The 13,439-nt window shown below is 41.8% G+C and overlaps 1 protein-coding gene and 1 long non-coding RNA gene across 2 annotated transcripts in view; both read left to right on the top strand.

The window, feature by feature from the left end:
• LOC145457134 (uncharacterized) overlaps positions 1–13,439 on the top strand; it is a 36,050-nt gene that overhangs the window by 21,248 nt on the left and 1,363 nt on the right. The gene's annotated exons all lie outside the window — the stretch shown is intronic.
• On the top strand, positions 9,887–13,388 carry LOC145457133 (protein SLC31A2-like). Its single transcript, XM_080335304.1, has 4 exons — positions 9,887–10,936; positions 10,997–11,087; positions 11,149–11,317; positions 11,997–13,388. Exons 1-4 carry the CDS (start codon positions 10,931–10,933, stop codon positions 12,283–12,285), a joined length of 555 nt encoding a protein of 184 aa, XP_080191430.1. The 5' UTR covers positions 9,887–10,930; the 3' UTR covers positions 12,286–13,388.

The raw sequence follows: 13,439 nt of genomic DNA, 5'->3' as shown, positions 1-13,439 counted from the left end.
TCAAATTATACAATCAGCGGAATATATTAATGGAATATTGAAAGATTGTATACAAACTCTTTATCCTTTTTATGGTGCCGTTAATTCTTGATAAGGGAAACCCGAAAAGTCACCGAGGTAATAAATTCTACTGCAATGAATGTAGTTCTGAAAGCACTATTAAAGTTGAGTGCCGCCAGTCACATATTTGAGGTATCTATGCATTTTTTATGACAGCTATTAAGGTTACTAACATTTCAAAATAGGTATTTTGCAAATCACTCGGCCTAATTCTCGAATCGGAATTTGACGAAACCGGACCAGGACCAGGACGGGGCTCATTCACTTTCGGACCAAAAAGCTATTTTCTCCGTAAGGCTGCAATGACTTTGGTCCGAAAGTGAACGAGCCCCGTAGGTCTGTCAATTACATGTTCCGAAATCATATCGGAAGTGGAAGAAAAGGCGTGCCAAACCGATTAAGTTACTGAAAATTCCTATGTTCGCGGACTCACCAAGGACCTTCCGCGGACTCATTTGAGCCCGCGGACTCGGGGTTGGGAAACACTGGCCTAAACATATGTCATATCCAATGCGTTTTGTACGCAAGTTTGATTAGTTCCGCTGGATTGATTATGGAGATGGATGACTATTACAATCCTTATACTGCTACTACTAAGTTTTTTTTTTCCAATTGCGAAAATATATCGCATATATGGTACAGGAGGCATATCACCAGGGTTGTAAGTAAGTCATAGCCAAATTGCAACGTTCCGAGTACTTAGTCATAATCTGATTTTTCTTCTGACTCGAGTTAAGTCGAGTCAAGTAGAGTAAGTTTCAATTTGCCACCGAGTCAATTATGACTCACCACAATGCAAGTGATCAAGTCCGATTTCAAGTGATTGTACGAAAGGTCGCGGCCGAGTCACAGATCTGCATCACGAATCATCTGTGAGTCATTTGTTTTGTTTATTCATGGGACAGGACACTGGACAGTATCAGTATCAGTTTAATGTTAATTTCACCTTTTCAAAACGGGAGCATATGTTCTTGCGACAGACGTGTCAGTCACCCTAAATCAGGGGTGTTAAACAAACGGCGGGCGGGCCGCATCCGGCCCGACAGACCATTACATTTGGCCCGCGAGGGAATTCTGAGCAAATTGAAAAATTATTGTATAATCCCACAGATTTTTTACTAAAGATAAGATTATTAGTAATAAATCCTTTGACGTAAATATTAAATAATTCCTCAATACAGTAAATGTTCAGAGACCCCATTATAACCATATGCGGACAGTGTTGAGTTGTAACCCAAATAACCACCAGGAACAAGTCGGTGACATTATCAATAGGTTCCGAGAAGGCAAAAGAGTGCAAACCGAGTTCAGAGTCTTCTGGAAAATGGACCAAATAATAGTGTTCACATATGCGGAAATGACAATGCGAAACCGTTGTAAAATACAAGGAGCTACACGAACAACATTATTCAAATGTCTTTGGTCGCACTTCTGTTTACCCTACTCTGACCCAAAAGGCCCCAGCGCCGGTCATCGACTGTTTGTCAATTCCATTGTTTGCGAATAACAGTGTTGCTCGAATAAAACCCACAAATCCGTGATATATTATACAATACTGTTTTGCATGTAGCGTCAGTATAACCTTATTCCAGTAGAAAACAAAGGTATGGACTTGGAAGTACACACTGGAATAATTTGACTGGTCTGGCCCGCGAGCGATGAAAACTTTTGAATCCGGCCCGCGACCCAAGTTGAGTTTGACACCCCTGCCGTAAATGATAGCATCTGCGAATAGGACACCCATATATATGTCACAGATACCGACACAAAGTACACTATAGGCCAGGGGTGGCCAACCTGCGGCCGTAGAAGGGAATTTGTGCGGCCGTGGACTCGTGATTGAATTAGTATGCGTTGGCGGCCGTCAACATGCAATTTGAATTTCCGAACTGACTGCCGATTTCTTGAGAGATTTTAATTAATCTTGTAATTTTTTTCGCGCTGCGAGCGATCCAATGTGGCTTCATTTTTCGATTTTAATATAGTAGCTCCCTTTGAAATCAGAGCCAACATTACCGATTCGAACGGCTGAGGATATTGACGCGCCCAATATAGAAGTATCATTTCGGAATCGTGCGCTTCTCCACTATACCGACAATCCTGATGGGAGGTCAAGAAATAACAACATACAACAAAGTGACTAATAACAATTGGCCCAACCGAAGATCCATCATCATAACTTTCCCTAAATCTTCGAAAACACCCCTTCCGTCAACTCTACTGGTGAATCTGATCACATGGGCTGAGAAAGGATAAATGTTTGATAGTAATATGTAAAACCACTAATAATAATGACGAAATTCATCAGTCAATCTGAAAATTTATTCGCGCTTTGCGCGACTGTGAGCGAAACCCATAACAAGACCAGAACAGTGGCCACTCGCGATTTAGGTGCGTATAATAGTCATATGATTAAATAGATTGGTCCGGAGTTCACCGGAAATGGACATAGTAGACACTTTAACATGGGTATTTGGCGTCCAGCTAGTTCATCACGACCATGCCCTGGAATGCGGCCGTAGTCAACATGAGTAGTCGAAATGCGGCCGTGAATGACAAAAAGGTTGGCCACCCCTGCTATAGGCCTACCACGCCAGATATTATGGCTCACACAGAGGCCAATACAAAGCGCATGGTTATTGGTTACACGTATGTCGTCTACGTACTTTGCGCATGACTCGGCCAAGTCAGATGACTCGAGACTCCGACGGCCAAGAGAGGCATTTCATTCGTAATAAAGCTAACCACACTATTGGTATTGATATTTCTATCAGCATTGGTACGTGAAAATGCGAAAAAAGTGTTAATAGTGAGGTTGTATATTATGAATGTTCGCGTTCAAGTCGGAGAGCATAGGGTTGAGTCCGGCTGTTGAGACTCGAGTCCGAGTCCAAGTCGCTACGTTCACTGTTCAGTTTCGAGTTCAGGTCATGTTCAACTCACCTCTCACAACTCAGCTTTAGTGATATCGAATGCCTCGCATTCATAATATACTAATTTTCTAGGGTTACCATTAGGGCTGTTCAAAAATAACTTTTTCTTTCGGATTCCAGCCATTCACTGATTAAATTGTCAGGTTACCCTAAAAAACGCTGCACACCAAATTTCGTTCGATTCTAACAAGTGTAGGACTCCGCAGCTCCAATTCAAATTTTTAATTTATTATGGAAAATTAAAAAAAAAAAAATTACAAATTTTTCTGCCAACCCCATGAAATTGTTGAGCTGTCTTCAAAGACGTTGCAAATCAAATTTGAGTCAATTCCGACCAGTAGAAGCGAAGTTATGTGAGTTTTTCGATGATATTCCTCGGATTATCCTTGATCGGTGGATAATCCGCGATTTAACAACGAAAAACTCACATAACTCCGCTTCTACTGTTCGGAATTGACTCAAATTTGTTTTGCAACGTCTTTGAAGACAGCTCAACAATTTCATGGGGTTGGCAGAAAGATTTGGAATTTTTTTTTTTTAATTTTCCATAATAAATTAAAAATTTTAATTGGAGCTGCGGAGTCCTACACTTGTTAGAATCGAACGAAATTTGGTGTGCAGCGTTTTTTAGGGTAACCTGACAATTTAATCAGTGAATGGCTGGAATCCGAAAGAAAAAGTTATTTTTGAACAGCCCTAGTTACCATACGTCCTCCTTTACGAGGATTTGTCCTCCTTTTTCAGGAAATCGAAAATGTCCTCCGATGACGCCTAAATGTCCTTTTTGGAAATTCGTCTTCCTTTACAGCTTTGAAAGCTGGGCTTATGTACAGGATCAACCAAAAATCGACATACATGACGCGAAATATATGTAATGCGGACGTTCCAGCGGGTCATTCGGGAGCGGTGTCGGAGTGATGACCCTTTATTTTTTAGTCAACCTCACCATAGAAGTATTGTTGAAAAGCGGGTAATTTAGGAGTCGAGCCAGAATGATGCCGTTTTTTAAGTCAACACAACAAGATCTCAAGTAAATATTTCAAAATCAGCTGTTTTCACTTTCGGTCAACTAACTTTTATCATTTGAAAAAAGTGTCGTCCTTTCCCGATTCCAAAATATGGTAGGCCTAAATCCTACTAATTATCTCCCTTTTAACAGTTTTTAGGCGTATCTTGTGAACTCGGCACTTGGTGAATTCGGCCGGACAAACTCGGCACTTGGTGAACTCGGCACTTGGCGAATTCGGCCATTGGTGAATTCGGCCATTGGTGAACTTGGCCATCGGGAAATTTTGCAATAAAAATGCATTAAATATATATATCAGATAAATAAGAATCACGTGCCGTGGTAGATCGCGTAGCGGTACCGGTCACCATGATTGGTTACTGGAATGTTTGCCGGTGAACTCGGCACTAATTTTGAGATACCCCAACCCACCTCCAATCCCCCTTTTCACCAACCGTAATATCCCCCTCTCACAACCCTAATATACCCCTATCCCCAACCCTAATCTTGGGATACCCAACCCCAACCCACCTCCAATCCCCCATTCTCTAACCCTAACCCACCCCCAATCCCCCTTTCCCCCAACCTAATATCCCCCCTTCCCTAATCTTGGGATATCCTAACCAACCTCCAATGTCCCTTCCCCAAACCCTAATATCCCCCTTTCCCCCAACCCTAATATCCCTATTTCCCCCAAAACTAACACCCCCTTCCCAACCCTAATACCCTCACCCCAACCCTTTCATCCAATCTTCCGTTCTATAACCCAAATCTTGGGATACCCTAACCCACCTCCTTTCCCCCAGCCTAATATCCCCCCTTCCCTAATCTTGGGATACCCTAACCCACCTCCTTTCCCCCAACCTAATATCCCCCCTTCCCTAATCTTGGGATACCCTAACCCACCTCCAATCTTCCCCAAACCCTAATATCCCCCTTTCCCCCAACCCTAATATTCCTCTTTCCCCAAAAACTAATACCCCCCTCCCAACCCTAATATCCGTCTCTCCAAAGGCACAAAAAAATCAATATATTTTGACGTTTATAAATTTTTGTTCGTGTTCGTGGGAATCATTTATTGGTGATCCTTGTTTAAAACTTCGTTATTACATAAAACACAGAGATCCATCTTCTCAAAAGTCGTACTTCCGTCCCTCGCCAAGTCAAATCAACACTGAGCCGACCACGCGTGGTCGATATGTGAACGTCGCGTTATCTCCCGCGCTTGCGCAATCGGTGATCACGTGATCTAATCACGCCGTGACTGCGTGATCTACGCATGCCCTGACCTCCTTACAAGATTGACGAATCACTTGATAATACTATTATTAGTTTATTAATTCATATCAATAGCTGTTAATACACTTTAAATTCATATTCATAGTTGTTAATACACTTTATTACAAAATTTCGCGATGGCCGAATTCACCAATGGCCGAATTCACCAAGTGCCGAGTTTGTCCGGCCGAATTCACCAAGTGCCGAGTTCACCGGCAACCCTTACAAGTACCAGTACTGCTAGACGAAGTACGAATAATGTGGTTACTTTACAATATTCTGCGAAGTTACAATGAAATACCTGTCATGGCTGTCCACGTCTCGAGTCATGTGATCTGGTCGAGTCGTGTGCAACGACTTGAGTACAAGTCGAGTCAATACACTAATTGACTTTAGTCGATTCGAGTCATTTTCCGTATTTTAAGAAATTTATTTAAGTCAAAAAATCGCGTCCCGACTTGGTCTCGAGTCGAGTCATGACACGACACGCATTGTACATTGTGTGTGACTTGTTCAGATAAAAATATAACCCAACCATGTTATGTTATGTTATGTTATGTTACGAGTTATTAAAACAATGGATTGGTGACTGGCGATTGAACACCAGCAGACACGACAACTATAATTCTTCGTATGAGGGAACTTACTCGCGGAATCCATTTTAGAGGATACACGGGACAGACCAGTAACCAGGGTCGCCAATAAATGACAATCAACCGAGGTCTGTAAAAAGCATCAGATTGCCACCAACGGATGGTTCTGGCGCACAGAGCCGGACGAATTTTCCTGAGAAATTATTCGTCCTTTGCCGCACTATTAGTCAATGCCTTCCAAAAATTCCACAAGACTGCGGTATAATCAAAATTTAAGAAGGTTTCGAAACGACTTGGAGTAGAGAGAGAGAGAGAGATATGATATTCTTTTTCGCCTGCACCATCGAGATGCTTTGACGACGGAGATGCGATACGGCTTTTGTAGTAAGGTCATCTAGTCTGCACTCCCAGTTTTTTCTCCTCCATGCGATCCGTGATTGCTGAGCGCCTAGCAGGATAGCCGCGGATACCAGTTTTCGAGTCTTTGGTCTGACCCGGCCGGGGATCGAACCCACGACCTTTGGACCTACCGATCGAGAAGTCGGACGCATCACCATTACACTATCTCGCTCGGTAGACTAGTCTTTGAAATGAGACACCGAGGATGAACTAATACTGAATTCAATTTTCAGGTCTTAACTTGATCCGGAAATACCACTGTCCACCCATCATTGATTCACACATGTATGGTCCCGGGCTCCCGGCCAGGATTTTTGCCGTGAGGTGTTTCACCAGTTTTACCGCTTGTATTGCACACGACGTACCAACTTGGGTTACCATATTATGGAGACGGGAAAAGTGGACACATTTAACAAATCATAAAAGTTAGTTGACCGGATTCGAAAACAGATGGTTCGCATTGCCTATATGGCGTCATTTATAACGATTTTCAGTTGTACCTGTCCCTTAGCCTTGCTGTCAAAGCTGTAAAGGAGGAAGAATTACCAAGAAGGAGGACATTTAGGCGTCCTCGAAGGACATTTTCGATTTTCTGAAAAGGGAGGAGAGGTCACCACGGAAGAATCGTAAAAAAGCGGGTAATTCGCGAATCGAGTCATAGTCAACACAACAACATTTTCAGTAAATATTACAAAATCAGCATCAGCTGTTTTCACTTCCGGTAAACTAACTCTTATAGGGTTACCATATTTTGGGAATCTGAAAAGAGGACATTTTTTAAACGTGTCCAGACTTATGTATAGAGTCAAGTGTACCACTGTACCTGTTCGATGCGGGTGTAATTAGACTAGTTGACCCTCAATGTCGTATCGATCAGTCCTGTCTAATACCGAATACTGTACATACATATTTTCTGTACCACCATCATTGCCGTCTGTGGCTATGTATTTTGGATGGATGAAAATAGAGACTCTCTCTCTCTCTCTCTCTTTCTCTCTCTCTCTCTTTCTATCTCTCTCTCTCTTTCTTTCTCTCTCTCTCTCTCTCTCTCTCTTTCTCTCTCTCTCTCTCTCTCGTACAACACCGGAGTAAAATCCGGAAAAACTAGTAAATTTATTGCGAGTTATTTGTAGTTAGTTGACTAAAAAAAGCTCAACTCTTTGGCTCAACTCCCGAAAGAGCCGTCGGGCCGTTACTTGAATACTGATTTCCTACATCTCAGTTGATTTTTAATACACATTTAACCAAAATTTTCAAAAAAGAAGACAAATCCCCAAAAAAGAGGGCAGTTGGGCGTCCTCCGAGGATACTTTCAAACATATCAAAAAGGAGGACAAATCCTGTAAGAAGTGGACGTATGGTAACCCTACCTTTATGATTTGATAAAAGTGTCCTCCTTTCCCGATTCCAAAAGATGGTAAGTGGTGGTAACCCTACTAAAGAAGGACATATGGTACCCTAGTACCATCGCAATAGTCACAACTTTTTAAATGTGTCCTCTTTTTCGGATTATAAAATATGGTAACCCTAATTTGCAAACCTGCGCGAGGGTATCTATGATTGAGTAGGCGGGGGAGATAGCGTAGTGGTGACGATAGTGGCGGGGGATATAGTGTAGTGGTTACGACTTACGATAAGCGCCCACCAAGCAGGCGGACTGGGTTCGATTCCCGTCGGAGGTTTATCTGGGCTCCACTTCCCCGGCCGTTGCCGTTCTTAAAAAAGCCCAGTAAAAGACCCGACGAAAGAAAACACTCACAAAGAATGGAAAGAACTAGTAGAAAGGGCTTCAAAGAAGATCAACATCGAAAAGAACTATGACATCGGGCACTCTAGGCCGAGGTGGATGTTTGAGTAAAGGATCGCTACTGATGCGTGTCGTTCGACATCCTCCTATCTGTTCGTTACATTGCATTGCATTCAGTGTTGCCAATTTAGCGATTTTGTCGCTAAATCTAGCGATTTTTCGTTCGGCTTAGCGACAAAAATATCGATCTAGCGACTAGCGATAAATCTAGTGACTTTTTTAAAAAATTTAGCGATTTTCTAACGATTTTTTTCAAAAATATCTGATAACAATCAGTTTTTTAGCAGCAAACATCTTGCACGTTCACCAAATCTTATGTGCGCCACAGCGTCAGCACGCATCGTCGATTTGCATTCAGATCACGTGCATGGACATGAACGTCTCTACTGACTTTCTTGGTCATGGGAGCCAAATTGGCCATAAAATTTCCGGCCATAAAAATCGCCAAATTCGCCAATATTCCGACCCCCAATACGAGCACTCACAATCAAGCTCGCCCAATGAAATTTGATATAGGTTACAAGGTCCGATATGCGAATTAATTCTTTATGCCCACTTCGGACGAATACGTAGGATTCCCCTCCCTCCAAAACGGAAACAGCGAGTTACAAGATAACTGAGAAAACTATTGTGCATCGGACTTTTGACACCTACGCGAGCTGTAACAGTACTATATCACTATTCGTACCAAGATCAAGATCGAACGGGGGACGGGTTTTAATCGCCCTCCCCCAAATCGCTCGAATACAGAGTTGTGATATATACTAAGCGGGTTGGCCCTCCTATGATTTTCTAAAGTCCACGTCGCTACTTATAGTAGCCGGCAAACCCGGTGCGAGTCATGTCGTGCTCAAGTACTCCCACCCAGTTAAGTGAAGGCAATCACCTTTCCGCAATCATCAGTATATCGCATCGCGTGTTCACGAACGCTTCAAGCAAGGTTTCTATATCTAGGACGGTCAGCGGCAGTTTGTGTCACGCCTTTATATAATGAGTGGTAGGGTTACCATACGTCCATACGAAAAATTGACTAATTTTACAGGATTCTCCACCGGTATTCTAAGTTTGAAAATTTTGACAAAGTGTCTTCCTCTCCCGATTCCAAAATATGGTAACCCCAACGAGTGGTATGACTGCAAACCTGGTCAGTGGTCACGCAGAGGGATCTGGTTTGTTGAAATTTGCCGTATAGTTCGTCCCGTTTTGAGATGACTGACAATCTGACATGAATCATGCGTATTATGAACTCAAAATATGATAGGGTTACCATATATGTCCTATCCTTAAGGGGGATTTGTCCTCCTTTTTCAGGAAATCGAAAATGTCTTCCGAGAACGCCTAAATGTCCTCTCTATGGTAATTCATCATTCTTTATAGCTTTGACAGCCAGGATAATGCACAGGCACAACTAATAACGCCATAAATGACGCGAAATCTGCAATGCGGATGCAGTGGTGGACTGGTGGGTCTCTCAACAACGTTAGGAATTAATTCAGATTTAGCGACTTTTTCTAGCGATTTCGTTTCAATATTTAGCGACATCTAGCGATTTTCGACACCAGTTTTAGCGATTTTTGTCCATCCGGAGTTGGCAACACTGATTGCATTGCATTACATTGCATTGTGTCTTATCGCATTGTACATTGTATGTGTAGCTTGTTCAGATGAAAATTATGTCCCAATGTATTGTATTGTATAGAGAACAATCGAAGAAAGTGATCAATCCCTTCTGTGCAGATCTGGAATGCTGCCGCTGGCTAGCGCCCTATTCCTGTGAGACTTAATTTAGATTAGATGTGTGTGTAAGAGGAGCAGATTGCTGGTAATTTGCTTTCTAAAATGTTTGTATGCCCTAATTTAAATTCTAGTCTAATTTTTGGATTTCCTGTGAATGCTGCAGAACTACAGGAGAACTGTATGGTGCGAAACGAGTCAAGCTTAGTTACAGCTTATAGTGTATACTACGTACACACATCTGTCATCCTCGTACTTACATATATATGCTCTGAACTTTAATTTTGTTGTATTTCTTTCGTGAATTCAGTATTTCTAACCTAATTTGGAAAAGCTGAAAACTTTCAAATTTGGTAAACCCTTGCCTTCAAGGCTTCATTAGCCGTCGAGTATTATCTATGTGCTGAAACCCGTCGAACTGAAGTCCCAGGTTGGAATCCCGGTACGTTGAGCGTAATATCTTTGGTGTGCCAAGACGGTTCTAAACGTCACACCTGTGTGTAGTTAGCAGAATCTTTGGTGTGCACGAGACACCGATTCCATATTGGCTGAAGTCGTGCTACTGGAGTCGGTTGACCTCAGGTACCATGAATATTTTAGTCAATGGTCGCCGTTAAGGAGCATCTGAACATTCTGCAGTGAAATGGGACGTTCAACGACCAGATAGAATGGAGTTCGGGGATTGGCATATGTAGGCTACAGTCACACCAGACTCTCAAAAGGGACCGTGACTATAAGGCAGATGATGACATATTCACTGACCACTACCAAACCATTGCTACTGTGCTAAATCCTTTTTACCACTACAATCGTAGATATTCGCTAAATTGTCGTTAGCATAGGTTGTGGTCGCATATATAATATGTTGTGACATTTTGAAGTGATGCTAGGGAATTAATTGAATTAAGAGGGCAAGTGCAAGACCAACATGACTGTCAGCTTGACTGACTGTTTTTGTGCTCAACTCACTAATCATGGATTGCTGCATATATGAAGTTTAACTATTTTTTTGGGATTAGATGTAGGTATTTTAATTTTACTGTAACCATTATCTGGAGATGTAAGCTTTCAACTCAAGTATCGTTACCCCATACACATGCAGTGAAGAAAATCACGCAAAATGAAAGTGGGTAATTTTTGGTCGTAGTTATGTTTATTCCTGTAACATTTCATATCTTTTGTCAAGGAATATTTCAACACTGATGATTACCCTTTACATTTTATATTTGGACGTTGGACGGTCAATTATGGAATAACTTTAGCATTTACATGTCTTGGTATGTTGGTTTCTGTAATCTTGTCTGTAGTTATGTGTATGACTCTGTACATTTGTTTCAGCTGTTATTATCATATCAATATTGTTCGAGGGATTACGGGTCTTCAGAGTATGGATACGAAGGCGACTGCGCGTTACTCCTCTCTTCGCTGTCTTACCTGAAAATCTGGGTGATACTGGTGTTGGTTCAGATAAGCTCCCAGTTAATGCTGACTATATCATCAGTCAAAAGTAAGTCTTGATACCGTATGCACTTTTCATGCATCCTGAACATGCTATCATTCCACATTGAATTCTTTTTGTGTGAGGGAACTATTGTGATGCTTCACAATTTATTGAGATTTATGTAATATCTGCTGTAATATAAAAGTTCGATGACAATTTGTATACAGGCAATATAACCCAACATAATCTGGAATTTTGTATTGGTGGCCACGAGTTTCGAGTCTTGCACATTTTGTATGATCTATGCGTTAGGATTGTTATGTGTTGATAAGTCATGGCTATTTTACGTGTTTCATTTCATAAATATTGAGCCAAATATGTATTGTATCATGTTTTGTGAAGTTCACTCAGATGGCACATCTTCTGAAGCAGAGTTGTGATGTGATGTTGTGGAGATTATAGAGTTGTATGAGTTGATGAGCTGCATTAATAGGTTGTTGGAAATTTTGCATTCTGTTTGCTCATAGACCTACCAGTGCACATTTTTGCATTGGAAATTGGACCTTATTGGATTTTTTTCACCTACATCAAATTGATTGATCTTGTTGATGTGTGTTGCGATTGATGGTATTGATTCTCACATTGCTTCAATTTTTACCATCAGTCGTATTGGCTCTATCTTGCTGTGTGATATACACCAATTTGCATTGTTCTATGTTTCTCACTTGGACCTTTTGCGTTTCAGAATCAAGAATCACATTTGGCAAACTTTCCTGCACGTGACCCGCGTCTCTTCAGGCTATTTGCTGATGCTGGCGTTTATGACTTACAACGTATACATCTGCATCGGCATATTGGCAGGCGCCACCCTGGGATACTTTCTATTCTGTCATCAATTATCAGTATGGCGTCGAGAAACTATCGCGTGCCAGCCCAATCTAAGTCCCGCAACGTCGCTAACCAGCGCAGGGTCACCGGAAGAGTCCCGTCCTATGATTGCGACTACATCTCAGAACGTGCTCGAGTATAGCTGACAATGTTAAGTGGTGTTCCGAGCTGATACTCTGTCTCGATGTTGGCCGTGGTATACATTAGGTCTGTGTAAGTGCAATTGTTTTGAGCGATTGATTCATTTATAGCAAGTTATGTGCTATCCTGTCTGTAATGGAAGATGGTGCACAGTGGCTGGAATCAGCCGGCTCTGTAGAACAGTGTCACAAAATTTTATGAGATCAGCAATTTAGTTAGCATTATTGGTTACTGGAAATCACTTTCTGTATAACAGAACTAGCTCAAAAATTTGAATATTGTGATAGAACTGGCTTGCAAAAAAATTGAATCCTCCCACTGTGTACACGCTCACGCGTTCCAATTCAGCCGGTGTTTACAAACCAGGGAATAAGTGGATTTGAGGTTTTCTAAATCTGAATCCCGAGTTCAGCATCACTAGAAAACCTGCTTTTGTAAGCAGCGTGAGTTCAAATTGGCGCAAAATAATCTGAACCCAATTTCTGCAGATCAAAATCCATGCTCGTAGAATCTTTTCGCCGGAATCTAGCAGCATAGATTTGATGTTTTCAAATCCAAATCATGTTCTGAATCTATTTCATGTCTCTCCACCTGCACAAAAACCGTAAGTTCAGGTCAAGGGGATATTTTCACATCCAATTCATTCTGGTGTATCCTATATACTGGGCATGCTGCGCCGTGACTAGGCCTTTCAAAATTGTGCCATAACCGCGTTTGTGATGTGACAGCGGAAACGCGAACGGACGGGTTGTAGCTAACTTCCAAGCTACTTCTTATCTATATTCTGGTATTCGCACAATACGCCTGGGAATGACGTAATCTCCATCTTGCAAAGCGTGATTACTGATCTGGTTCGGTCACAAGAGCTTGAATTCGTGCTTACTGCTTAGCTGGCGACAGTCCTATTTTCCTGCAGTCGTTTGTATTACGTCACCATGCATTATTTTTATTGATATTGCTACTTTCGAGGATTTTTTTGCTGTAATGACATTGTTTTGACCTCTCATTTTCGGGCCGCGTTTACGAGCCGTCACGTCCGCATCCAAAGTGGTTCCTGCGTATTGAAAGTTGCCATAATAATACAATATATGTGCATGTATGACTGTTATAGTGTTATGCAGTGGATGTGGGGAACTGGTGGCTGCGCTAGGACATCGTA

Source organism: Botryllus schlosseri, chromosome 15, assembly GCF_051294905.1.
Source record: "Botryllus schlosseri isolate E-star chromosome 15, Bs_hap1, whole genome shotgun sequence".
NCBI classification, from domain to species: domain Eukaryota; kingdom Metazoa; phylum Chordata; class Ascidiacea; order Stolidobranchia; family Styelidae; genus Botryllus; species Botryllus schlosseri.
Note: the sequence above shows the minus strand (reverse complement) of the source record. Positions and strands in the feature narration are given on the sequence as shown.

What these genes read in the sequence shown, in the direction of transcription:
- LOC145457133 (XM_080335304.1), top strand. An exon ending in TTTAGCATTTACATGTCTTG is followed by an intron (nt 11,088 to 11,148) that starts GTATGTTGGTTT and finishes CATTTGTTTCAG; the next exon opens with CTGTTATTATCATATCAATA. An exon ending in GACTATATCATCAGTCAAAA is followed by an intron (nt 11,318 to 11,996) that starts GTAAGTCTTGAT and finishes TTTGCGTTTCAG; the next exon opens with AATCAAGAATCACATTTGGC.